A 27,955-nucleotide genomic window follows, 5' to 3' on the forward strand; every position below is an offset into this window, starting at 1 on the left:
GAATCTGTCAGTAGAAAAGGGAAGGAGACATTTCAGTGATCCTCCCAGCACCCCTCCTAAATGTGCTTCAGAGAGTCCCACTAATCGATTCCCTCCTGCCTAAGGACAATCACCACTGGCTACACTGATCCTGGCATAAGTAGCCTCAGGCCATGTAGAAAACTTGACAGTTAATAGATTACCTTTTCTCTAGGTGTTGAGAGGGTGTGGTGGCCCTTGTCATTTCATGTCCATATGCTGCACCTTTCCATTCAGTAAGTTTTAAAAACAGCTGCTGCACAGCTATTGATGTCTCTTTTGTCTCTTCTTGATACCAATGGGCATAATTGAATTGTTGGGTCAAGGAACTGGGTTGATTGCCAGCCAAGCACAAAAACATGTTGGTGGGTCTGGATCTGGATACCATAGGCATTACAAAGCAAGCAATTTTTAATCCTGCATTTCTTTTTCCACCCCCCCCCCCCCCCAGTTGTAGGAAAAGTCTTAGAAATTACTGAACTGCCAGAAGGAATAACTCGTGCAGAAGCTGAAAAGTTATTTGTGGAACTTCTTAAAGCTGGTGCCAAGATTCGGTGGCTACGGGATCCCCAGTTCCTACAGGTGCAACAGCAGCAACACCATCACTACTGTGGTAGTGGAGATAGTAATGTGAACGCTGAACCTTCCAAACTTAGTGACTTGGCATCTACATACACGGTTCTAGCAACATTTCCAACCATGTCTGCAGCCCAAAATGCATTGAAGAAACAAAGTAATTCACTGAACAAGTTTAGGCTGAGAACAAGCAAGAAGCACTACGACTTTCACATTCTGGAAAGGGCTAGTTCTCAGTAACAGCTACGTCATTGAACATTCAGCCTTTATTACTTCCATGTCCTTATCTCCTCTACTTGATTGGCTTGATGTTTATGGGTTTTTGTTGTCTTCATAAAAGACTCCTTGGATGTCATGTGACAGTAAAGCCTTTGAAGAAAATAAGCCCAGTGATCCAGGAGAAGATGCAGAGATAAACACGCAATTTAAATCATCAACAACTTAAAACAAAGTAAAATACTGCTGTGATGTGAAACGGACAGGCAGCCTTCTCTAAAGAATGCTGTTGAAAACACCCCTTTTGTAGTAGTTTCGTTTTATATTTCTGAATTCTTGTATCGGATCCAAAGCTCTGTTGTACAGCGAACTTTTGTTCATAAGGAAAAACCATATTCTTACGTGTATTTTGTAATCCCTTTGCACACAGCCAGCACACTTCTATCAGTTTAAGGGCAGTGATCTGGGGCAGGGAGGGAAAGAGAAGCGCTCCTAAGGAATTTCACTGTGTTTCTAGCCCAATATGCAAAAGGGCAAGGAAGGTAGCATATTTCTCTTCCCCTCTGTTGCTCTTCTAAGGGTAATGGAATCCAACAATAACTACTGAAGACATTCTCCAGTCCTGCCGTTTCAAGATTTACTTTAGAGATGTGAACCTTTAACTGCCAATAAATTATATTCCTGGGCAGCTTGCTTCTGTTCCATCAGGATAAGTATTAAAAGGGGAAAAATGAACACTGCAGAAATTTTTTAACTGGAGCCCATTAGTTTTTAATACACAGTGAGGAAATTAAATGTGACTCCCCCAAATGGCAAAAAAGTAAAAAAAAAAAAAGTTTGCACTTTAATTGTGTTCCCATTGATATAGTTTTCTTTTCTTTTTCTTTTTTTTACTGTAAGAGTAATCGCATTTGATAAGTGCTGGAAACTTCTTAAGTGGTTTAAATATGTTTTTTCATCATTTGTAGAGGATCACTGGACATCAAATGATTCATTGCACATATAAAGGAGACACCTTTTTCAATTTCTGTATAATTTGCAAGGCTGTACAATGTGTGCTGATGCAAGCCTTTCTTCAGTTTGGAAAAAAATAAATGTTTACAAGTACAAGTTTTCCGGTGTACTTTTTTGTGAGCTTGAAATGAAATATGAAATATTTAATATTTATCGCATAAGGCAGTTGTAGACAGTCATAGCAGGCATCCTTAAGCAGTGGAAGGTACTGGACTGGACTTCTTCATGAGGTAAGACTTCAGTTAAATTGAATTAGTTCTGGCCATAAATTGCAAAAGTAAGATATTAGTAGCAAACTCATACAATGCCCATTCTGTGCACAATTACTCGGAACTAAATTACATTAAGTTTAGTGGGATAATCTATGGTGGGTTTACAGCTTTAATGTAAAAACCTTTGTTGTAATCAGCATCTCTTCAACTAATTCCACTTTCTGATAGTTTTTCTGTTCCACACTACTCTTCCTCCTCCTGAAATCACAGTGGCATTAAATGAATCATGGAGATAAACTGGGTGGAATATGGTGCTGAACAAAATAAGTTGTCAAATCCACTTTTATGGCATACAAAACAGTAGTACAACCTTGGCTACAGTTGATTTGGTCCGTGAAACTGCCTGGATGGAAGACTGGTTAGGAACGAGTTACAAGCTGCTAAATAGAAAGTAGGATTTAATTGTTAGCAGTAAAATGATAAGCTGCCCAGCCAAATGCCACCACAGTGCATCAGTTAGGCGTTTTATTCTGTACGATGGGTGGTTAAATTAGTGCCTTCCAGATGTATTTAGAACTCCTGTTAGCTGCAGCCAGCATGACCAATAGTCGGATCAAGGGAGCTGTAGTCCAGCGGTCATCGCTGCTACACAAGATTAGCCCATAGAATATAGAAAAGAAGTGATTAGCCCATAGAATAGATTGGCAGAAATTTATATTAGGTGGCTAAGTACTGAGAAAATATCATTATATTCAGGAGATATTGTTGACCTTAAACTCATATTAAGGACTTAATTTGTTGAGGCAGGTTCTTACTACATACTGCCTGTTAATGCCATTTCTTCAAAGTATAACAAAGCATTTTAATACAGAGTTAGCACGCTATATTTTTTAGATTTGCAGCCAGCATTTTTAGCCTACTTAATAGTGCAGGTATTGCATTATGGGTTGTATTGTATCTTCCAGACAGCTGGTCTGCCGTTAGCATGTTTTTGTTTGGGTTGTCACTTGCAAATACAGTGGCAAACTCATTTATTAGAGCCCAGATTGGTCTTGTGCCTGGTTTTCAGTATAACTACTAAAATGCCTCAAGGACACAAGAAGCCACTTTACCTATCTCATTAGACTGCCATCTGCATTTACTTGAGTTTTTAGTGTCTGGGGGAAAACAGCAACAGAAACGCAATGAGTTAAATGTGCAGCTCAATCTTTATACATGTTTACTCAAAAGCAAATACTCTTAAGCTCTGCAAGGCCTAAATTCCTCTCACACCTCCAAAAAGTGTTGCAGCCTTTGATATTAGGAAGCTAATAAATTTGTTGGTGAGATGAGTACTTAATTGTTTAGAAGTTTTATCTCACCTGTCCAGATGCATTTACAATTTCAATAAAAAGGCAGCTGTGATCATAAAAAGCAGCTAAATTCTAGATATACCAAAAGGCCTTTGTAGAAACATTTTTGGCTACCACTGTTGTTGTTCAGTCGTGTCCGACTCTTCGTGACCCCATGGACCAGAGCACGCCAGGCACGCCTATCCTTCACTGCCTCGCGCAGTTTGGCTAGCACACTTGTATGAAAATCAGTGGAATGTTTTAAGTAATTTATCTTGTTATAAATAAAGCCCATAAAGTCTGCTTTGTTTTAAACGTTTGTAACTTTCCAGATCTTAGTTCTATTTTTTAAATAGATATACTGTATAAACAAACCCTACATCTTGCAACAGGTAGGCTTGGAGGTGAGCCTTTCCCCCATAGGACCTAGGAGTAGGTTTAAATAGCTGCTACTTGATTTGTGTTTGGTTCGTATTAGCAAATAAAATCATTCAGTGTTGCATAAAAATCAAGTGTTTTATTCGACACGTTAACTTTTCAGTCATTACTACGGTACAGTTTTGATTACCTCGCCTACAAAATAAAGATTTTTGGCAGCTTTCCAGTTCATGCCCCCATTTTTGCTGCTGTACCCACCCCATAGCGCCGCTCCCGTCGCCACTCCCTCGCGAATCGGCTGCTGCTGAGCCGTCGCCTAAAAAAAACAAAATCCCCGCCGCGGAATCTACAGGCGCGAATCGCAGCCCAGTTTACCTCCCGAATTTAAGCGTGCCCAACTCCCAGTGCCTTACTGCCATAAACTCTTCCTCTTTGGTGTTGTGAAGATGATGATTGGTGGTGGGTGGTGTTTTTTTTAAGGCGCATGCGCTCTTTAATGTTTTCCCCTACCTCGGGTGAGTGAATCCAGGAAGCGGATCTCAGTGGGCGGAGAGAGAGACGGGGCGTAGTAGTAGGTGTAGCGAAGCGCGACGAAGCGAGGCTGACGTTTGTGACGCGCATGCGCGCTCCGCGTCGAGGGAAACGGACCGCTGGGGAGGCCGCGGAGGGGCAGGCAGGCAGCGGGGCCGAGCGCTTGTGCATGATAAGCCCAGGCCCGACGGTCCGCCGCCGCCGCCATTATGCTGTGGTTCCCTGGCACCATCCCGGCCGCCATTGCCGCCGCCAAACAGCGCAGCGCCGTCTTCGTGGTGTTTGTGAGAGGTACGGGCCCACCCCCGTGTTTCCCTAACGTGAGGATGGGCGGCGGGAGGGGAGGTTTCGGCTGCCTCCGTGCCTCTCTTCGTAGGCTTCTTTCCCTCCCCACCCCCCGCCCAGCCTCAGGCGAGCTCCTCCCGCCTATGAAAAGGCCTCTTGAACGTACGGAGGGGCCTCATCCTACCCTCCGCCGGGCCTTTGGGTCCGACGCCCCGCCCTCGCGACTGCCCAGCAAATTTGGGAAGAGGAGAGGGGCTTTTGCTTAGAAGCATCCGAGCTCGCCTGTTCAGCTGGTTTCCCCCCTTTAACGAAAGGGGGGGGGGTGTCTTCTTTAAAGATGGGGGGCGGCGGCGAAGAGGGGAAATCCAGCAAGATGGGCAGGGTATAAATAAAAAATGTTGTTGTTTTTGTTGTTATGAGGAGCGCTCGCGTTTCTCTGGAAATATCTAAACTTAGCACACGTACGTGAGGGCACTCGTGTGCAAATAGCTCAGTCGACAGAGCGTGAAGACTCTTAATCCCAGGGTCATGGTTTCGAGCCCCACGTTGGGCCAAAAGATTCCTGCATTGCGGGGGGTTGGACTAGATGACCCCTGTGGTCTCTTCTGACCTTACAAATTCTATGTTATGGGTGTCCTGGTGCGTGGAAGGGGATTGGCGATTTAGTGGAAACATCCCTGTGTCCTGTAATAACAGTTAGCTCCTTTCCTTCCAATGCTTGTTACAGAACAGGCCTCCCTTGTTCAGTGGTTGTAAAAAAAGCCATGGCTATATGCTTCCTTCAGTAAGGTCTTGTGCTTCCTTCTCTCCCCCCACCCCCACCCCGCTTTATTTCTTGTATGGCCAGCCTAATGCTTCTTGCTTGTTCTTATTCCAGTGTATCCATAGCAGCCATATGTGTGCCCTGGAGCTTGGCACTGATTTGGTGCTCTCTCCTGTCTTGTGACCTGTATGGGGGCAGTGCTTGCTGTGTCATGCTGAGCAGAAAATAAAATGCCTTCATTGCGTGGGATAAGAAGGAATTTTTAATGTGCATTGCTTTCTTCCTTCATGGAACCGAAGCCAGCGTACATGTATGAAAGGACTGCCCAAATTGAAACATGCCTAGCTTCAGCAAGCTGGCTGCATCATGTGTTTTTACACCCTGGAAGAGGGGTATCTGTAACACTTTCTGTGTTGTTGGAAGTTGGTGTGGTGGGAGTTGTAGCCTGACAGCATCTGGAGGGCCACAATTTCACCATTTGTGCTTTATGACATACACTGGCTAGTGCCATGTATCCTGCATATAGTTTCTGGGAGGACTTATTGGTTTAAAGTTTATCCATGTTTGAATATGTTGGGTTCAGGTCATCACATTTTGGTTTGGTGCAGTAGCATACAACTAGAAGTTCCTGTGGGAAAGTCCCATAACATTTCTTCCAGGACACCACCTTTAAAAGCCCTGTCTCCAATGCATGAAGGCTATGGGAATTAGAGGTGCTGCACCAGTGCATCAAACGCTGGAGATTATTGTCACTCTATACTTTCATTAAACTGGTTTTCTGTAGAATCTGGTATAACTTCTTCCCCACAATGTAAATATTTGTCATGATTCTTCAACTGGAGACCTGTCTTCAGGAAGATAAAGGGTAAAGGGACCCCTGACCATTAGGTCCACGTGTGGACGACTCTGGGGTTGCGGCGCTTTACTGGCCGAGCGTACAGCTTCCGGGTCATGTGGCCAGCATGACTAAGCCGCTTCTGGCGAACCAGAGCAGTGCACGGAAATGCCGTTTACCTTCCCGCCAGAGCGGTACCTATTTATCTACTTGCACTTTGATGTGCTTTGAACTGCTAGGTTCGCAGGAGCAGGGACCGAACAATGGGAGCTCACCCCGTCGCGGGGATTCGAACCGCCAACCTGATCGGCAAGCCCTAGGCTCTGTGGTTTAACCCACAGCGCCACCCGCCTCAGGAAGATAGTGAAGGGCAATAATGGGTTGTCATTCCCACAATTACCTCACATTTTCTAAAAAATGACCTGTAATACCTTTGATACAGTCATTGCCATGTCCCTACTACCGGTACCACTTTTTTGTTAAGACTCAGGGCAAATTATAAAGAGTATCCTTTTGCCTGTGCTATTGTGCTATGCAAACTTCCACTTACGTTCCTGCTGTCACCTTTTTTTTTTGAATTGCCACAAATACTTTTATGTATCTAATTTCTCTTGTTACCTGTATTTCCTCCCATCCCTCCTAAATATATGTGTAGTTGTAAGTTCTGAAAGTAGTTTTACCATAACTGGAAAAATCTGGCATCTGATCATGCAGATGCCTCAGAATGTGCCTTAATTTGTTCTGCCTTTCACCTGTATGCTATGAATTCTGGATGCAGTTCTGCTTTCTTAATATTCCCACATGAATAGTAATAATATTTAAAATATATAAGCTTGCAGTAACTAGACTACAGAGAACTATTAAGGCCTTGCAGATTTATTGTCAGTGTGCATGAACTTTTAGATTTCCCACTGAAATAAAAGGGACAAGGAAGTGCTTCAATTTAGAATATCCTGACCAGTGTGTCAATCATTTGGGAGACTTCTGCTAGTTAAGTAACACTAGAGAGCTTATTAGTAGTTTACAGAGTACTGTATCCTCAGGTCTACTAACAAGCATACAGGAAGCTAAATTAGCTAAGATAGGCAGTTAGGTGTTCACTTGTAACATTTGTCCATGCCAGGATTTTTTTCATCCAGTATATTTGACACTTCTGATAAAAAAAAAAATTTTCTTCTATTATAGTGTGTAAAATATCTGCCTGCACATGCCATTGTTATTCTAGAATCCAAAATAATAGATTGTTAAACTGTTTATTGTACCATATACAGATGTTAAAATAGAATGCACTAGAATCTGCAGCCAGCATTATTTTTAGTTATTGTAAGAGCACTAAGAGTTGTATCCAACTAAACTATTGGATGCACAGAATGATTTCCACACCCTTCATATCATCTCAAAATCTGATCTAGAGGATTGGAGAAACCCTAGAGCAGAAAAGGGAGGCAGAGTTCCATTGTGCTTGCGAAAGTTGTTCCATGCTTGCAGCTATATAGTTGCATGCAACCCTATATCCTTTCCTCATTTGCACTATAGCATGCAATCATTCCACTTGTGACGCAGGATTAGAAAGTATTCTGGGTGCACCCTTTGAGATAGGTGGTGAAAGTCACGTTCACGTTGCACTAAAAATTGATACAGAGATGGCCTGCATTTCATAGAATGGTGGAGCTTCAGGATATGCACACATATTTTGAAATCTCACTGTTTTAGTGTATTTGATGTATCTTAATTGACAAGGCAGCAGGAGAGAATGAAATATTCTGCATCTGTGGAACAATTGTTGACAGCTCCTGGATATTACGCAGCAAAATTACAGTCGTACCTCATGTTATGAATGCTGCGTGTTGCGTTCGTCACGGGTTACGAACCTGCCAAACCCGGAAGTACTGGAACGGGTTACTTCCAGGTTTGGTGGTTCACGCATGCGCAGACGCGTCAAATGACGGCATGCACAGAAGCGCCAAATCGCACGGCGAGCATCAAGAGGTACCACTGTATTACCAATACGTTTCTAGTAACTGGGTTTTCAGGAATTTGGAAATGTGTGGCATCCAGTTTTGTTCTGAATAGAGATAGTAATGGTATGTATATTGTCATTGGTAGACCGATATAAGTTGCTCTACTGCTCTGGAAAATTGTCCATAACTGGAAATGGTGACTGTTTGACTTACTGCCTACAGTTGGCTTTTTTGGATACAACAAAAAGCTGCTTAGAGAGAGGGTGGGATATAAATATAGTAAATAATTCAAAGAATTGAAGTCATCTGTGTCAATTTAATGATATGAAGTATTTCCAAATTTTAACACAACACTGGATAGGGTGAAAAAGGCATAGTATAAAAAAACTAGCAGTGATTGTCATTGGAGGAGGAGCGTGCATGGAGTGGGTGGATTGCCCAGAGTTGTTGAGCTTTTTGTGGGAGGATTGCACAGTTTTTTAGCTTCCCACCTGTAACTTTTTGTACACGATAAGGATCCTGTGATCTACCAGGATCAGTTGGGGATCTATCGATAGGTCACAGTCTACTGGTTGGACATCCCTGGGCTAAAACAATCAGCCCACGCAGCATAGCCAGTGGTCAGGGATGCTGTAGTCCAGCAATATTTTTTGTGGCTGCAGTTTCCCTCATCCCTGGGCTAAAATACTGAAATTTTGCAGCTATCTTTGAAGTGAAAATTACTAGAATGGTTAGGTGTGACGAACCTCCACCTCAAACTCTCCCCTTGTTACTGAGTTACGTTTTTACTCAGGTGTTCTGGGTTAAATTAACTCTCACCCCACCTGTCCCTTTGAGGTCCGTCTATTACTGTCTTTCCCTTTATTTAATAAACTGGGAATCTCTTAGTAACAGGGGTTTCACTGTCCAGCGGACGTGGCCGGTTATTTCCACTGCTCTGGGCTTTGGGGTTAAACCTCTCTTTTGCCTATTGTTTGGGGCCTCTCTTTATCAGATCCCCTCACTATACCAGTTGACTAAGCCCTCTTAGCAACTTTGTGGCAAACCCAGGTTTCTTGCCCACTAGCCCCTCCTGAGGGAATTCTAAGACACAAACTATCTTCTTTCAGATTAGTTTTGCCCTTTTCCTGAACTCCCCTCCTCAAGAGCTTAGATAACCTGCTGGACCAAAAGAACGACTACTTGGCTCAAAAACAAGAGATCTTTATTTAGTACAAAGCATAGCGGTTGCAGTATAGGTTCATAAGCTTAGATTGTTATCAGTGTATATTCTTTGTTTCATCAACATAAACATAAACACATCTTTAATGTTCCTAACCTAACCTAAACCTATCGTCTCCACACACCCTCTTTCTTCAGTCACCACACTCCAACCCCCCAATCAACCACCCTAACGGCTGCTCCCTCCTTTTAAATAGTGGAATGTCCCGCCTCCCAAGGGTGTATGTCACTCTAACTGGGGATTCCATTAACCCTTAAAACACCATGGGTCTCTAAACAGCCCCTAACTATAACCTGATTCATCAGTCTTAAGCAAAAACAGTATCATAAAACTGATGAAAACTCATTAACAGCTAGAAGAGTGCAGAACTGCTAGAATTGATTGTGGCACAATGGAATGATTGCTTAAAAGCATTGAAATTTGTCAGCTTGCAAAGTCAGTTATATAGCATTTTGTAAATTAACGGTACTCAGCTTGTGCATGGTATGTTTCTTGCATGTCCTCTGCATTTTACATCACATGATGAATATTCCTGTGGGAAATCAGCACACTTGAGCTCTTTATTTTTCTTTCCATGCTCTCTCTAGGGAAGTGATTCTGGAGTACACAGATTATAGCTGTGCTAGCAATTGGCTCAGCTCAGCTATTTTCTATGTGTGCCTGCCTCTGTCAATACTGCAGAGTTGTTCTTAAGCATAGTTTAATTATACAAGTTAACCTATTGACAAGATCATTTGGAAAAAAATGTACCGGTAACCTTCCCTTTTTCAGACTACTGTACTAAGTATCAGTATATGCACAGAAAATATGGTGGACTTTTCTGTTGTAAAGCTCTGTAGGTATTAAATAGTGATGAGATACAGTATGCTACTCAAATGGAAAGCAAGTGGGTTAACAACAGTATTAAATCAGATCACATACCTATGATCTTTGCCCTTCTGTTCTGTTATATGTATTTGTATTCAGTTTTGCACTCTTTCCTGAAAACTCTGGTCCTTGAGTTTGGAGAGCTTCTTGGAACATAATGAGAAGTGTGTTCCTATCAAAAGTATGAATAAGGGATTCAGACACACTTTCTATCATAAGTTTTCAAAGTTTAAACCCTGCTTCTTCAACTTGTTGTTGTTCAGTCGTTCAGTCGTGTCCGACTCTTCGTGACCCCATGGACCAGAGCACGCCAGGCACGCCTATCCTTCACTGCCTCTCGCAGTTTGGCTTCTTCAACTACAGAAGTTAAAAACAGCAGACACCATGGGAAGGGTCCACACTGCACCTACTCATCAATTCTCCTGGAAACTGGGAAGCTTGGGCTCTTCCTGCATATCCCCCACTTCTCATGTATGTTAATGGCTAAACAGTGCAGGAAAGAACCCCCACCATGAAAATAAAGTAAGAAGGGCCCTGAAGTGAATACAGTAGAAGGTTTCCCTCAAAAATTATCATTTTTAAACTGATAGTATCTTAAGTTATAAATAGAAGAGAGCAAGAGTTAAGTAATGTTTCACCCAGATGCAGGTGCTGCTTCAAACACTTTACTGTAAAGTTGTTGGCATCCCTCTGTCTTGGGAGACAATGGAGTGCGTCTCCAGGGGTAAATTCAAACCACTGTGTTAGCAGCACCAAAGTGATCTCCCCAGGGCGCAAGCCTGGGAGTGTGTATGGGGGACCTGGGCTGCCCAGATGACAAGACCCCCCCTCTTGGCCTTGCTGATGTGATCTAAAGGAAAGCAGAGCAATACATTTGGCACCAGTTTAGCTGCAGGAGATGCTGGAAGGAGGCGTACAAAGTGCCATCCAACCGCCTTAGGGAATCCACTCTAGATTTGTGTAAAATATATAAAAACACAAATTCAGGGAATTCAAACAAACAAAAATAGGGTCTAATCTTATAGGCCAGGGAAAGCCCAGGCTGAAAGCTAATATATATGTGTGTGTGTGTGTATCTGAAGTACAGGAGTAATCTCATGCATAGATCATATTGCTGGAAGTAGGAGGAACTGCTATGTATAACATTGGTAGCTTGAACTTTTAGGATATAGTTTGGCTGACGCATTAGGATCTCAGAGAGAAACATTACATCAGTAACAAATGGATTTACAGTGGTACCTCGGGTTGCGGACACGATCCGTTCCAGGGTGCCGTTCGCACCCTGAAAAGTCTGCAACCCAAGCGGAGCTTTCACACATGCGGTGAAACCCACTTCCGGGTTTGCCGTTTTTGTAACCCGTGTCGTTCACAACCCGCAGCGAACGCAACACAAGGTACAACTGTAGATTTAAGATATTTGGTGAATGAAGGTATAGAAGTCTCTTCCAGACCACTTAACTTATATTTGATTACTTCACTTATGAAGAACCGCTAATAGTTCCCTTGCTTCTTTGAACTGGCAATAATTATTCTCTTTCAAATTCTGCCCTCTTTCAGTTGCTGAAATTGTGAATGATCATAGATGAAAATATAAATGAACGCTCCATGCCTAATTTCATTAGGGGGAACATTGCAAATTGTCAGCAGGCTTTCTATATGGGTTGTTATAGCTTTGTTCTATTAAAAATTGTTACTTTGCTTTTACAGTAATTGTACATGAATATGTATGCTTTTATATTGCTATATGAATAAGTGTTTCAAAGGCAGAAATTATCCATTAAATTGCTTCTAAAATATTACAATTTTTTAGAACCTGGTGCATTGTTTGGCCACTTTGTTGTCCTTTAAAAATCATAGGATTGACAGATTATAAAATAAATACTAGCTATTTGCCTTTTAGAGTGGTGAAAGATTTATTTGCTGGAACATAATGAGTTAGCAGTTGCAAACAGAATAGTTATAAATTTTTCATATGTAAATTAATAAAATAGCAAATACAAGTTGATCTATTGCACATACTGATGTAATTAGTCATATTTCTAGCACAGTCCCTTTGATCGCGTGATCTGAAAATGTTTTAAATGAACACCAAACTGTGAGAGACCCTTGTTTTGTGGAGCACTGCATGTTGATGTTGCACCCCCTTTACATAATTATATGTCACTTGCCTTTCTTGTTTGGGTCATCTGGAGCTGCTGGTTGTGCATATCTTGCACCTGCTGTCTGTTTGTGACACTTTTGGGTCTAGAGTCTTTTTTTAAAGTTGAGCTGTTGGCACCTGGTAAGTAAGTTATACTATCTTTGGGTCTATCCCAACTGTAGTTGTGTGATCATCCTTGCCCTAAAGTTATAAACACTGCATTTCTATTATGTTGTAATCTGTAATTAGTCTATATTTGCATCTGTGAAGAAGACTTCTTGTTTTTCACAGGGGACGATGAACAGTCCATAGAGATGGCTGCCAGCTGGGAGAATGAGAAAGTGACTGAGGCAGCAACAGATGGCTTTGTAGCTATTAAAATAGATACCCAAAGGTTTGGCAACTTCTTTTACTGTTGTTGTTTTTGTTGTTAGTAGTAATTTACTTTTAAAGAGACCTCTGTATAATTAATATGTAGTTATTTTGGAAGGGAATTCAATTGGTATGATGTGTGTGGAATATTGTTATCCAACTAGACATTAAGAAAGTATATATTTTACTGAATAGTTTAATTTATTCTCGTTATATTTATGCTACTCCATTCTCCATTAAAATAAGGTCCAACTGATACTTTTCACCCTGAAAATTAAAAGCCATAATACTTTCAGGAGGACTTTAAATTCTGGAGGAGACAAACCATGAGCCCATGTTCAGATGACACCTAAGCCAAACCATGGCTTAATTTAGGCAGAGGCAAACTCGGCCCTCCAGATGTTTTGGGACTACAACTCCCATGATCCCTAGCTAACAGGACCAGTGGTCAGGGATGATGGGAATTTTAGTCTCAAAACATCTGGAGGATTGAGTGCCTATACCTGGCTTAACTCACAGGACTGGAGAAGGAACAAAGCAGCCATGGTCTCCTTTCTTGGAGCCCATAATTAGTGCTAAGCCATGGTTTAGTATAATATTACATATGAACTGAGCCATTGTATAAGCTGCATACTGTTTTATATGAGCTAATTTCAGTGTAGTGTTTCAGAGAAATAAAAATTAATTTGTTGTGATCCTACAAGGCTTTTAAACAGTCAGATATACAATAACAATGTAACTGATTATTTTATGACATTTAATATTATTAGTGTGATTTCTAAACTTGATACTTTTTTTTTACACAGTGAAGCCTGCCTGCAGTTCTCCCAAATCTGTATCCTTCAACAAAATACAATAAATTGAATCATTTCACACTCATGTTCATTTATGGGCTTCATTATTGTATGATGTAAACTACAGGATCCCCTCCCTCAGGAGATTCTGTCTGTTCTCCTTTACTGCTTCAGAACTTCCTTCCAGAATACCTGTGTGATGCCACCTTTCTTACTCCCATCTAAACCCACCTTTTCCTGAAGCCTTTGGCAGTTTCCTGGTTACTGTAACTGGTTACTAAGCCTAAGTATGTGAAAGTAAAACACCCCTTGTATATCTCGCCTCCACTTCCTAATATTATTATTAATAATAATAATAATAATAATAATAATAATAATAGATATAATAATAGATAATAATTTAGTATTACTGTTCTCAATAGAGAGGCATCAAAACCATAGTCATTTCTGGCTCTCCTCACTGGGGGTTTATCTCTGGTTTTTCATCCTGTGCTTTTCTTAATTGTTTATATAGTGATATGGTGTATACCGTATTTTTCGCTCCATAAGACACACTTTTTTCCTCCTAAAAAGTAAGGGGAAATGTCTGTGCGACTTATGGAGCGAATGCATGGTCCCTGGAGCTGAATTGCCCAGGGACCAAAAGAAGATTGAGCTTTTTCTTTTACAAAGAGAGAAGGGGATGTTAAAAGGCTGCCGCTTTACAGCTGATCAGCAAGAGATTGGGGAGAGAGATAAGGTCGCTGGCTCCCTTTCTGCAGAGGAGGCTGTTGGTTTCCCCAGCGACATGTGACTGGCTGATTAGATTATCTGTCTGGAAACTGTAGAAAGGGCTTTGAGCTGATCCTTTTGCAAATGGGGCTTTTCTTCTTCCAAAAGAAGATGCACAACTTTGAACAGATCCTCAAAAGGGGGGGCTTTCCCCCTTTCCTCCTCAAAAAACTAGGTGCGTCTTATGCTCAGGTGTGTCTTGTGGAGCGAAAAATACGGTACATAAAAACTGGGACTTTGAGGGTGCTGTTCCATGAAGAAAACAGGTTGCATGAAACAGCACCATGATTGGGGTGGTTTGCTACTTGGCTAAGGTTTACTGAATAACCATCTGGCATGAGACCATTTCAGAAAAAAAGTGTGACCTTGAAGATAGTTCTTCAGTTTTTATTTACAGCAAGTTGATTTGCAGTAAATTTAGGAGTAATGAAAAACAAATAAAAGCCCACCATGCTATTGACTTTTGAGCTTCACTACTGTTACTTTATTGTGCATACTTATTTACAGTGCAGAGCTAGCTAAAAACATGACTGCTCAGTCACTTGCAGAATCCGGAAGTGCTCCTCTCCGGTTTCCTGCCCAGCACCAAAGCCTCGGCACCCTGAAATGATGTCTTCTGGGTCTCCTAGCCCCCTGACGCTGTGCCTGTGCCGGAAGCTGCAAATCTCCCTCCGATCGTGTCTGGCTGGTGGTGCTAGGTCTCTCCCTTGCATCCCTGACAGTCTGCTCCTCCTCCTCTTCCGTGGGAGAGAGCTCTGGCGACGGGCTTTGAGAGGAGTCAGATGACAGCAGTGGCTGGGGATCCCTGTACCTAAGCAAGACCTCTCGAGGAAGTTCCCTTTCCCGATCCTTCCCCCTTGGAGGATCTCTTTCCCCTCTCTCCTCGTGAGGAGTACTCCTGCCCTGGCTCTTCTCACGAGTAGGACCTCTGTCTGGGCTCTCCTCGCGAGAAGGCAAATCCCTGACAACTACCAAAACATGTTATGTGTGTGGAATGTTAGTTGATGCCAAAAGGATTAGACTAAGACATGTAGAATAGCATCTACTACCAACCTTGGTGCACAGAGGCAATTTACTTCCGAGTACCAATGACAGAGACAAATCACGGGGAAAGCCGTTTTCTTCATGGTCCTGCTTATGAGCTTGCCAGAGTGATTTGACTGGCTGCTGTTAGGAAAGCTAAGCTGGTCTGAATGAATCTTTGCTAATCCATCAGGGTAGAACCAAAGCAATATTTTACCATGAACCACCGCCCATGTGATTTAATTGAATCTCAAGATGTGGCTCACAGAAGATGCCAAAAAAAGAGAGGTGTATGCTTTGAGGTTAGAAGTGATCGTTCTAATTTGTGTTCAGTTTTCATTCAAAAGATTTTTGTGCGGACCATCTCCATGATAATCTGACACATTTCTTTAGAGCTGTGAGAAGAGGGGTGAGGCAGCAGAAAAGTGATGGGCTTTGTTGTTGTTGTTCAGTCGTTCAGTCGTGTCCGACTCTTCGTGACCCCATGGACCAGAGCACGCCAGGCACGCCTATCATTCACTGCCTCCCGCAGTTTGGCCAAACTCATGTTAGTAGCTTCGAGAATACTGTCCAACCATCTCATCCTTTGTCGTCCCCTTCTCCTTGTGCCCTCCATCTTTCCCAACATCAGGGTCTTTTCCAGGGAGTCTTCTCTTCTCATGAGGTGGCCAAAGTACTGGAGCCTCAACTTCAGGATCTGTCCTTCTAGTGAGCACTCAGGGCCGATTTCCTTGAGAATGGATAGGTTTGATCTTCTTGCAATCCATGGGACTCTCAAGAGTCTCCTCCAGCACCATAATTCAAAAGCATCAATTCTTCGGCGATCAGCCTTCTTCATGGTCCAGCTCTCACTTCCGTACATTACTACTGGGAAAACCATAGCTTTAACTATACGGACCTTTGTTGGCAAGGTGATGTCTTTGCTTTTTAAGATGCTGTCTAGGTTTGTCATTGCTTTTCTCCCAAGAAGCAGGCGTCTTCTAATTTCGTGACTGCTGTCACCATCTGCAGTGATCATGGAACCCAAGAAAGTGAAATCTCTCACTGCCTCCATTTCTTCCCCTTCTATTTGCCAGGAGGTGATGGGACCAGTGGCCATGATCTTAGTTTTTTTGATGTTGAGCTTCAGACCATATTTTGCGCTCTCCTCTTTCACCCTCATTAAAAGGTTCTTTAATTCCTCCTCACTTTCTGCCATCAAGGTTGTATCATCAGCATATCTGAGGTTGTTGATATTTTTTCCGGCAATCTTAATTCCGATTTGGGATTCATCCAGCCCAGCCTTTCGCATGATGAATTCTGCATATAAGTTAAATAAGCAGGGAGACAATATACAGCCTTGTCGTACTCCTTTCCCAATTTTGAACCAATCAGTTATTCCATATCCAGTTCTAACTGTAGCTTCTTGTCCCAAATAGAGATTTCTCAGGAGACAGATGAGGTGATCCGGCACTCCCATTTCTTTAAGAACTTTCCATAGTTTGCTGTGGTCGACACAGTCAAATGCTTTTGCGTAGTCAATGAAGCAGAAGTAGATGTTTTTCTGGAACTCTCTAGCTTTCTCCATAATCCAGCGCATGTTTGCAATTTGGTCTCTGGTTCCTCTGCCCCTTCGAAATCCAGCTTGCACTTCTGGGAGTTCTCGGTCCACGTACTGCTTAAGCCTGCCTTGTAGAATTTTAAGCATAACCTTGCTAGAGTGTGAAATGAGTGCAATTGTGCGGTAGTTAGAGCATTCTTTGGCACTGCCCTTCTTTGGGATTGGGATGTAAACTGATCTTCTCCAATCCTCTGGCCACTGCTGAGTTTTCCAAACTTGTTGGCATATTGAGTGTAGCACCTTAACAGCATCATCTTTTAGGATTTTAAATAGTTCAGCTGGAATATCATCACTTCCACTGGCCTTGTTGTTAGCAAGGCTTTCTAAGGCCCATTTGACTTCACTCTCCAGGATGTCTGGCTCAAGGGTGTGAGCTTCTCCAGGATGTCTGTGATGGGCTTGGTATCACTTAAATTTTCCATGGGAAATTCAGATATTTCTGTACTGGTAGCATCAGTTTGCTGTAGGTGGCATCCAGTTGGTGTCCCATCACTGATAAAAGGTACTGTCCGCAGATCCAGGAAGGCAGGCACTTTTCAGTTATTCCTCTTACTCCTCTAGCCCAGTGTTTTTCAACCTTTTTTGGGCAAAGGCACATTTGTTTCATGAAAAAAATCACGAGGCACACCACCATTAGAAAATGTTAAAAAATTTAACTCTGTGCCTATATTGACTATATATAAAGTAATTCTCTTGAATTTTTCAATTTTTCCCACGGCACACCAGGCAACATCTGTGCCGCAGAACAGTGGTTGAAAAACAGTGCTCTAGCCCTACACACCCCTAATTGGCTGCAGAAGACCCCAATATTTGAAAAGGGGAAACTGCCAAAAATTGTCTCCCCCATTTCACTGAGGGGCACTAGTTCAATATCATCCTATATGCTTTGCTCAGCTGTTTGCAATAACTTATAATCATTTGCATTTATGTTGCTTTTCCAATTTACTTTTGCCTTCCTTACAATTGAGATGTTGTCCTTTACTATTGCTGCATAGATCCTGTAGTGTGTGTTCCATCCAGTTTCTTTATAGGAGACAATGGAGTCCCGTTGGAAGTGATTGCTGGCAGCGTTTCTGCAGAGGAACTTGTTACAAGAATTCATAAAGTCAAGCAGGTAAGAAATAGTGACTGACCTGGTTTTTCAGCAGTGAAGTAAATGTTTAAAAGCTCGTTCCTGTTGAACGGATTACAGGCAGAAAAGGTCACTGTGTCAGTATGCCTATAGAATTGTGAATTCTATATGTTCTTGCTTGCTGAAAGAATATTTAATCATACTGTGGTTATGCTAAATTAATCCAGTTTTATGTACCAAGTTGGAAATGTACTAATAGAGCAATAATGACTTTTTCTACAAGACATTTTTCTCACCCTTTTTTTAATGCAGCAAGGTCATGTATTTCCCCCCACTTGCCCCTTTAAGATCAGGCTATACAGTGGTACCTCCAGTTGTGGATGGGATCCATTCCGGAGCTCTAGTCAGATCCCAAGGCTTCCGCAACTGGAGGGACCACTTCTGTGCATGCGCGTGCAGTGGCGTAGAGCGCTTCTGCACATGCACGCATTTGAGATATGGCATAGAAATATTGTCCCCTTCACACCTCCCACTGGCACTTTTATGATGATTATTTTACTGTAAACTGACAAACTGGTAATCTGGATTAAGTTTTCTGTAAGATTAGGCCAGGTGGCGACCCAAGCTTTTTATTTAATCCTAGCTGCCTCTTAAGTGTGTACCAGGGCATGTGCTGTTCAAGCATCTTTTTCTAAATGTTGTATCTTTCCTTATCAACCCCTGTGATATTAGTTTGTGGACAGAGCTGTGCTACACACCAATTTTCAGGAGATATAAAACATCAGAGAAAAACAGTGCAAACAAAACGACTTGTTCTCACATTAAGAAATAGTAATCTATAACCTATTTTGCTTCCTTCTCCCTCTGCTATATGCCAGTAGAAGGGTTATTGTACTCATTTCAGAAGATCTTTAGTTACACACTACTCTTGAAAGTGAAGTCATCCATAAAATAATAGTTGCTTTTTCTTCCTTCAGTCAAACAGGGCCTTTGACAGCCATACAGCCATGGTTCTGCTCCTATCACCATGTATTAGTATCATACAAATTGCACTCTTAAGCTTACTATTTGTAGAATAGGCTACATGAGCATCAGTTTTGTGACTTCCGGCGGCGACGCAATCGCCGGGTGGTCGAGGGCTGCTTCGGGTCCGAAGCGCCCTGTCCATCCCGGGGGTCAGGAGCCCCGCTACCGCAAAGCGGGGCTCCGGTTGGGGTGCGGGAAGAGCGTCCCGCACCCTGGGCTCCCCGGCAGCGCCCGCGGAGGCTCCGAACCCTTCCCTCGCTCCCCCTGTAAAGGGGGAGTGGGGGTGAAGGGACAACCGGAGCCGGGCTTCGGGGACATGCCCCAACCGGGATGCAAATGCGGCGACAGAGCCCGCGGTGAGCGTCTAAGTTCTACCTGTGAAGAATGGAGCTAAAGGAACCCGGTGGTCGTGAGTAAAGAATTTGAGTAGAAATCGTGCTTTTGGGACGATCCGGGGGGAAGGAGAAGGGCAGCCTGCCTCCCTCCCTTCGAGCTCAAGAATCTAACCAATTTGAGTGATTACTGCTACAGAACTGGTTACAATGTATTTAAAATCGACACATGAGACTGGCAAACTTTTCTTTCGGGAAGTTAACTAGAGGAAAATATCTCCATTTAAAGTTGCGGTATTTGCGCTCCAGCTCAGGAAAATGGCGACGAACAAAGAGGGGAGTAGAAATACGACACCCACTTCCTCCTCCTCTGCCAGTATGTTGGGTTTCGTCCTTGAACTGGTATTGAACTCTGGACTAACGGATGAACAGAGACTCACTGCCTTGAAGGTGGAACTGCTTTGTAGAAAAGTCAAAGTCTTGTGTGGGGGTCTGAAATGGAACCAATTGCCCACAGAGGAGGCTTTTAAAACTTTTGACATTTTGGAAGAATGCCTTGCCAAGGAGCTGAGAGGGTTGATGCAAAGTTGGAGAGAAATGAGTGAGCTACTTCGGAGAAGAAATTCGCTTTCTGGGGGTGGCAGCCCCAAGGCGACGTCAAGATTTCTTATATCCAGTCCCCGAGGTGTGAGCTCGGGGGCCAGGGACAGAGAATTAAGGTATTTACAAGAAGAAAAGAAATGTTACAAAGAACCGAAGAAGCTGAGAGATGATGAGATGGATACCTCTGATCTCGTGGCAAGGAGAGATTTGGACTGTGCCTGGATCTGTGGACGTTTGGAGAGGGAAGCTACATGGAAGTTTAGTGCTGAAGCCACCAGGAGAAGAATAATGGACAGAGGGGGTGTGGGGTGAAGCATTAAGTAAAATTTAAGGTAGCCTGATATGGTAAACTGAAATCGGAGGGTGAATACTGTCAACAATTTTCTGTTATATTTTTTATTTGAACATGAAAGGAGATATTTCAAGTTATCATGTTATTAGCAGCAATCTTAAGGATAGAAGAGATAGATTTGATCGAATGAGTTGTGAAGATCTGTGAGGGGGAGTATAAGTAAAGTGAATCTAAGTGGATTAAGTTTATGGATTAAGAGGATTGAGATCAAGATGTAGATTAAGATAAGAAATCGATAAGAATAAATGAAGAAGAATTATGACGAGGTATTATTATGATGATGTATTTTTAGTAAAATGTTGAAGATATAATTGATTGTAATTATACAACTGAATTTAATTTCTTTTTTCTTTTTTAGGAGAAATGGTTATAAAATAGATTAAGGATATAAACTCGAAGGTGAAAAGGCAGGGGAAGTCAATAGTCAAGATATGGAAATAGAAATTTTTTTTTTTTCTAGAAAGATGCAATAAGAAAACTTGACATTGTTTGTATTTGTTTTATTTGTTTTGTATTTGTTTAATTGTAGGTGTGGGTGTGGGTATATGTTGTTATAGAAAAATGCCAATAAATTCTTATAAAAAAAATAAAAATACATGAGCATCAGTTTTGTACTTTGAAGCCTAGCAGTTGTTTTCACTTTGATTTAGAAAGTGGCTTAAAAATCAAATGTTCTGGAATTACAGCCATTACTGATATCTACACTTATTTCTTCCTTAGATGCACACGTTAAAAAATGAAGCAATGGAAAGTTCTGTGCCGTGTTCCTCATCTTTAAATGGCATCACAGAGGACTCTCAGTCCCAAACAGCTGAGCTTGCTGAAGCACAGCCTGAAAGGCTAAGTGTATCCTCAGCTGGTAAGTATGTGTAGCTCCCTACATTCAAGATTAGTATTTACATATGGAGTTAAAATGGTAGTCTTTCAAAACAAAATCGAAAATTCTTTCTAGTAGCACCTTAGAGACCAACTGAGTTTGTTCCTGGTATGAGCTTTCGTGTGCATGCACACTTCTTCAGATACTTCAGTCTTTCAAAAGTAAAGGATGGGAAAGACCTCCTTTAAGTGATTACCGTTTTTGTGTGTGCCTCATTATGCTACTACCTTTTAAGTATTTTTTCATTCCCCTCCCTAACTGCTGCTTGTCCCTGCCACTCTCTTTCTCATCTGCAGTTGTTTCTTCAGGGCTGCATCAAGAACAGGACAGGGCCAGCCATGCCTTGCTCATTCTAACACAAGGAAAGAGTGGTACAGAGACAGGTGAAGTGGAGGTTGTAGTGCTGTCAGGTACACTACTGGCCTTGCTGAGAATGAGCAATTCAGTGCATTAATTAGGCAAAGGATATCTGAAACTATGTTAATTGCTTAACTGTTGTGAAGAACCTGGATCCAAAGTTGAAGTATTCAGAATATCAGCTTTGTGCAGAAGCAGTTGAGGGTGTTCTTGATTCTAAATAGTGAGCTAGTTTGGATCATTAATATTCAGTGGCGTGATAACAATATTTTGTAAGAGTTCATAAAGCAATTGCTTACGATGGAAAAATGTTGATACTTTCCCCTTTCCCATCTCCTTCTTTTCACTTACCTGTTATTTCTAAATTACTTAAGGTGAAGTAAATTTGGACCAGACAAATGTGGAAAGTGACGGAAGGGGAGAATTGCAGACTACAGATGACCTTACGGCCAAAGTAGAAAGGTATGTTTTTTGCAGACTTTCTGGTTATTCTAGAAAGCAGGGCTAGGCAACCTTGAGCCCTGAGGGCTGCATGCAGCAGTGGGAAAGCAAGTTGAGGATTGCCTGGCAGTTTCCATGGTCAGAGCCAGCCACACACATACATGCACACTCACTCGTTTTTCCAACATGCAAATACATACACAGAGAGAGAAAAGATGGGACTGTGTGGCAAGCACAAGACTGCCTGTAATAACTGTGTCATCCATATCTATCAGACTGCTTCAATTCAAGAGGAGATTGCCACCATTTATCATTACTTATTATTTCTAGAGTCTGACTTAATGGCCAAATCATCAAGCCAAGACTTAAAAGGCAGATAGTGTGAGAAGAAGCCATTTCAAGAGAATGTGAAAAGCACAGGAGGACAAAATTATACTGATCTTTCATCTGGATAGCACTTTTCAACTGTAGTGCAGAGCTACAATGCAGTTTAAATTACCCATCGAAACAGTCCAGATCTTTTTAAACACCTTTTGAAACCTGTTCTTTGGCAGAACATCTTCTGGGTCTATGACAGGCTTTCATGCTGTGTTATTTGCTGCCACCCAACCCTTCTCTAGCTTTACAACAGCACAGAATGAAGGTGTTGTTTTTTTACGCACAGTTTTCTAGTCTGTGCATCTTCATGGCAAAGTTCTTACCCCTTTTCTGTCATTCGCCAGGCCTGTGTATTTATTTGGCACTGCAGGCAAGGAACTACTTTATGCAACTGAAAATTTAACAAATGATAATACTGAGTTACTGTTTTTGCTTGTTATTATGATACACATTTTTGTGTTTTTATATTGTAAACTGCCCTGTGGCTTTTGGATGAAGGGCAGTATAGAAATTTAATAAATATAAAATTAGTAATGGTAATAGAACTGCTGTTGGAAAGCAGAATTGCTGTATTATAACATACTGCCTTTCAGTTTTGGGTGGTTTTGTTTTTTGGCAGAGTCATGTATAACACTGATGTGCACTTCCTCACACAGAAATAAGGTTTCACCTTGTGTTTGTATTCTTCTAAATTTAGAGTGACAAAAAAACTTGAAGAAAGAAGAGAAGAGAAAAAGAAAGAGGAAGAACAGGTAGTGTAATTTATAATGTTGCATTTTATTTTTATTTTAAAAACCGTATAAGCTGCTTAATAAAAATAAATACTGTACATAAAATAATAAAAAATGAGTATCAATAATACATAACCCCCCCAAAATAATATTTAATTAAATTTAGGGATAGGCTTGCTGGAATAATGTCCGGGAATTTTCTATTAAACAAATTTTCAGGAAAATTTTAAATTACAGTGGTACCTTGGGTTACAGACACTTCAGGTTACAGACTCCGCAAACCCAGAAATAGTACCTCGGGTTAAGAACTTCACCTCAGGATGAGAACAGAAATCGCGTGGCGGCAGCAGGAGGCCCCATTAGCTAAAGTGGTACCTTGGGTTAAGAACAGTTTCAGGTTATGAACGGACCTCCAGAATGAATTAAGTTCTTAACCCGAGGTACCACTGTACTTGTGTATTTATATGATAGTGTTTATTTAAAAGCTTAGGTAAAGTTACCCCTGACCGTTAGGTCCAGTCGCGGACGACTCAGGGGTTGTGGCGCTCATCTCACTCTGTAGGCAGAGGGAGCTGCCGTTTGTCCTCAGACAGCTTCCGGGTCATGTGGCCAGCATGACTAAGCCGCTTCTGGCGAGCCAGAGCAGCGCACGGAAACACCATTTACCTTCCCGCCGGAGCAGTACCTATTTATCTATTTGCACTTTTGACGTGCTTTCGAACTGCTAGGTGGGCAGGAGCTGGGACTGAACAACGGGAGCTCACCCATTGATCAGCAAGCCCTAGGCTCAGTGGTTTAGACTTTAAAAGCTTAGGAAAGGTGTATTCTCTTTTCACTCAGAAGGAAATCAAGAAAGAAGTAGAAAGAAGAAAAAGTGGAAAAGATATGTTGGAGTACAAAAGGAAACAAGAAGAAGAACTTACAAAGCGAATATTGGAAGAAAGGAACAGAGAAAAAGCTGAAGACAGAGCTGCTAGGGAACGCATCAGACAGCAGATTCAAATGGTAAGTCATCCATTACAAAGGTGCCTTCAACAGTGTTGGGTAGTGGAGTGCTTTCTGTTCAGGATGTCAGCCACTCTATTCCTGTCCGTTTCCCCCTCGCCTGTTTCTTATCCCCCCCCCCCCGGTCAGCATTTCACTCTCACTCATTTTGCTGATACTCCTTTGTGTGTTGAGTATGGAGCATCACTCAAATAACAGAAATCTTAGTACAGTATACATTATTTATTAGGTGAGCTTTTTGGAAACATGTAAATTCTTAGCAAATTGACCTTCAATATACCATATTTTCCTGTGTATAATGCCCCCGTGTATAAGACGACCCCTATTCTTTGGGACCCCCAAATTAAGGAAACGGGGGGATTGCTGACAATCACTTATCCGCCTGGCCGCCACTGCCAATCGCACACCTTGCTGAAGCCACCAATTGTCTGTCAGTTCAAACACAATGGATAAGCAAGGCTTCCAAACTCCTATTCCCAGTTGCACACAGGGAGGAGGGAGAGGACAAGTCTAAGATTTACTCACCTAGGCTTGTTCATGGCACAGTAAAGCATGGTTTAGCATGAAGATGGCATGTGAAGGATAAGTGTTCACTGAATATAATAAATGAGAACAAATTATGTCCTTAAACACATACAAGTTGGTTGGTAGTAATTTCTTTCCATGAGACTGCATTGATTAAAATAGCCTTGACTGGGCCATGGTAACATGTAGTGAATGTCTTTGTCCTCTTATGAAGGATCGTGCTGAAAGAGCAGCTCGTTTTGCAAGGTCCAAGGAAGAAGCAGAAGCTGCAAAAGCTGCTGCTCTCCAAGCTAAGCAGGCTGAAATGGAAGCCAGGAAGGAAGCATCACAGAGGGAAAGAAGGTGAATTCTTTTTCATTCCTTCATCCAGCTCTTCCCATTCCCTTCACCTTGTACACACCACCTTCCTCATTCATTGTAGCACCATGCATTTTTTTGCTTTGTTGTCTCACTCCTTTATCAGCCCATACAATTAACCTTCTTTGCGCTCTCTCTGTAAAACCATAAACCCTCAGCCAAGAACATGTTTCTTCTGTATTCTGTATATTCTTAGTGTGCTACTGCTGCTAAAGAGATTTCAAATAATAATTTGGTGTAACTTAAAAATAAGTGCAGTTGTTGAACTCTGCCTCTGTAATATCCCCTGGTATACGAGTGAAGCATTTAAAAGGAACTTAAGTGATGGAAGCTGTTCTTAAAATTCATTCTTAATCTGATATATTTTCCCTAGTGCTATAGCAAGAATTCAGTTTCGCCTTCCAGATGGATCCTCTCTTACCAATAGTTTTCCTTCCGATGCCCCATTGGAAGAAGCCAGACAATTTGCTGCACAGGTAAATGAGGATTTGTTTTATTTTTAAGTTAAAGAAGAGCATGTATGTATAGTTATCATAATCTCTTCATGGTTTTTGAGAGAAAGATGGAACGTTTTGGGGGGGAAACAGGTGGCAGCTTTGGCCCTTTGTCTCAATGCTTTGGAAGGTTTTAAAGATGCCAGTTATTGATCTTGTTAGTGCATAACATTGACCATAAACAATGTGGGTCAGTTGCATTAACACAACTACAAACCACAAGCAGCTAAGCGAGGTGGTCTTCAGTTTGTTTCCCACTGTGGTAAGGGCAGTTGAGAAATGGGGACTGTGTGTGCACCATTATGCATCTTGTACACAAGCTAACTACCCTAATATCTGAACAATTGTAAACTGTTCTGAGAATATTTGTTAAACTAAATGATTAAAGTTTTACAACCGTATACATGTCACTACTCGTTTTGGTCTGGTCACAAAATAGGATGCTTCCATGTGTCCTCAAACTTGCCCCAACTAGCATGCCTCTTGTATGATTTTTGGGTCATGTGTATTCAGAAGACAAAAATAGCAGGTGTTGGGCACAGATACCATGTGTAAATTAAAAATGCTGTTTTCCCCCTTTGAAATAACGAAACTCTGCATTTCATGGTTAAAGGTTCTTCCCATTTTTGTTTATTTCTATTTTTTTAATTTTTTTTGTTCTACTACAGGCAGTTGGCAACACATATGGCAATTTCTCATTGGCGACAATGTTCCCCAGGAGGGAATTTACCAAAGATGATTATGGGAAAAAATTAGTGGACCTGGAACTTGCCCCAAGTGCTTCAGTAGTATTGTTGCCGGTAAGTGTGCTTTATGGAAAAGATTATTGACATATTCAAATTGTGCCATGAACAGTTTCACAACCATTCAGTATTACTTCTTGGAATAACCTCATGTATTTGGGAGTTTTCAGTCCTGTTTGTTTTGTATCTTCAAACAGGCAGGAAGGCCAGCAACAGCAGTTGTCCAGTCTTCCAGTGGAGATTTTTGGAGACTCCTGGGTACTATCCTTTATCCACTGATAGCTGTTTGGCGGTTTATTAGCAACTTCCTGTTTACGAATCCTCCTCCTTCCCAGCCTACTGCAAGACCTCATCAGCAGGATCATTCAGACCCTTCAGCATCGAACACTGCAGAATCAAGCAGGTAGGACTGACAAGTGTTCTTAAATTATTGTTTTTCACTCCCTTTTCTCAGGAGTCCTCTGGTAGAAGCAAGGGCTTGGGAGAAAGGCAAAGTTTTCCCTTGTTTAGGCTGGGATACAGAGAAACTCTACATGAATAACTAACATGCTAGTGGTTCAAACTGCCTTCTACGGACAGGATACCATGTCCTAATCCAAATCTACTTTTTGATGGGCGATTACAAATAGCAGTGTAGGAGTAAGCAATAAGAATACACCATGTGTTGCAAGCTCCCTCGCCATCTTCGCTTGGTAGGGTTTCTTTCTGAAACAGCAGTTTGTATTTCTATGCCAGCTGCTGCCAGAAAGAGAGCCTCTGAAATGCATCCAGGAGCATTTAAGATTACATTTTGTGAATGTGCCAAATTGAGATCACCATGAACCAGGAAGTGATAGCCAGCAGCCAGCAACAAACTTGTCAGTGCACTATGGTCATTCATAGGTGACATTCCCTCTGTTCTTCAGCTGAATCCACTTTAGGGTGCATTTTGAAAGGGGTATTAATGTGAACTGAATCAAATTTTCCAGTTACTTCTCCTGTACAAAGCATACGTTAGAAGGGTGGAGGGGTGCTAGAATTGAATCAGGAGCTGAATGAATGGTACCTTCTGATGTCTAGAAAACATTGCCACTGTAGGGATTTAATCTCAAACTGCATTTCTTCATTATTTAGACAAGCAGTCAGGAAACGAGTATTGGAAAAGCGGGGTGAAGAATTCAAAAAAGAAGGCAAAATCTATAGACTGAGAACTCAGGATGATGGAGAAGACGATAACAATACTTGGAACGGAAATTCAACCCAACAGATGTAGTTTTTATGAGTAAACTGTGCATAGTAATCATTGATTTTTCCCTTTGATTTAGTTTAATCCTTCTGCTGCACAAGTGGGCTTGTACGAGTATGCTGCCTGCATTATGCCATATTCCTGTCATAGCACATGGAATAAGGTGTTAATTGTGTAGCTGGATACCGCAACTGTAACTACTGCCAAAAGCTCAAAGAATGTAAAAAAAATCCCCCATCTTCCATCAGCTTTCAGAATTTCATACTTACTAGCTCTGTTGTCATCTGAAGGCACTTTTTAATCTATATAAATCTTGGAACAAATCAGAAGCCCAGATTAAAACAAGAGAGTCTGACTAGCAGAAGCATAATACCTTGCAAATTGGATAACTTATTTTTTCCTTTAGTGCTTCTGCAACTACAAGACTATACTGGTAGTTTTTAATCTCAGAGCATTCAATAAAGGTTTTCAAAAAAAGTAGTTGTCTGTATGTTCCTTATTTAGAAGTTATCTGATACAAACTTGACA

At 41.7% G+C, this 27,955-nt stretch overlaps 2 protein-coding genes across 5 annotated transcripts in view; both read left to right on the forward strand.

Moving 5' to 3' along the window:
• The window catches only part of R3HDM1 (R3H domain containing 1), a 76,078-nt gene extending 74,158 nt beyond the window's left edge, over positions 1-1,920 (forward strand). For all 3 annotated transcript variants that reach the window (XM_033163944.1, XM_033163953.1, XM_033163963.1), the window contains one exon: positions 470-1,920. In XM_033163944.1, coding sequence (XP_033019835.1) covers positions 470-834 — 365 coding nt within the window. In that variant the 3' untranslated portion in view covers positions 835-1,920. The remainder of the gene's footprint in view (positions 1-469) is intronic.
• A 2,472-nt stretch (positions 1,921-4,392) lies between these two features.
• Positions 4,393-27,905, forward strand: UBXN4 (UBX domain protein 4). Of its 2 annotated transcripts, none has more exons than XM_033164016.1 (13): positions 4,393-4,567; positions 12,620-12,743; positions 13,528-13,556; positions 17,905-18,023; positions 21,015-21,153; positions 21,903-21,990; positions 23,045-23,099; positions 23,919-24,083; positions 24,823-24,950; positions 25,339-25,441; positions 26,128-26,259; positions 26,400-26,605; positions 27,316-27,905. In XM_033164016.1, exons 1-13 carry the CDS (start codon positions 4,486-4,488, stop codon positions 27,452-27,454), a joined length of 1,509 nt encoding a protein of 502 aa, XP_033019907.1. In that variant the 5' UTR covers positions 4,393-4,485; the 3' UTR covers positions 27,455-27,905. The 2 variants fall into 2 exon arrangements, with proteins under 2 accessions (XP_033019907.1, XP_033019917.1); XM_033164026.1 differs by having other exon boundaries at positions 4,394-4,567; positions 12,641-12,743.
• The last annotated feature ends 50 nt before the right edge of the window (positions 27,906-27,955 follow it).

This window comes from Lacerta agilis, chromosome 1 (genome assembly GCF_009819535.1).
Source record: "Lacerta agilis isolate rLacAgi1 chromosome 1, rLacAgi1.pri, whole genome shotgun sequence".
Taxonomy (NCBI): domain Eukaryota; kingdom Metazoa; phylum Chordata; class Lepidosauria; order Squamata; family Lacertidae; genus Lacerta; species Lacerta agilis.

Excerpts from the sequence above, each read along its gene's own strand:
- UBXN4 (XM_033164016.1), top strand. The coding sequence starts at position 4,486 with ATGCTGTGGTTCCCTGGCACCATCCCGGCCGCCATTGCCGCCGCCAAA. Across the intron at positions 25,442-26,127 it reads CCAGACAATTTGCTGCACAG|GCAGTTGGCAACACATATGG; the intron begins GTAAATGAGGAT and ends GTTCTACTACAG. Across the intron at positions 26,606-27,315 it reads AACACTGCAGAATCAAGCAG|ACAAGCAGTCAGGAAACGAG; the intron begins GTAGGACTGACA and ends TTCATTATTTAG.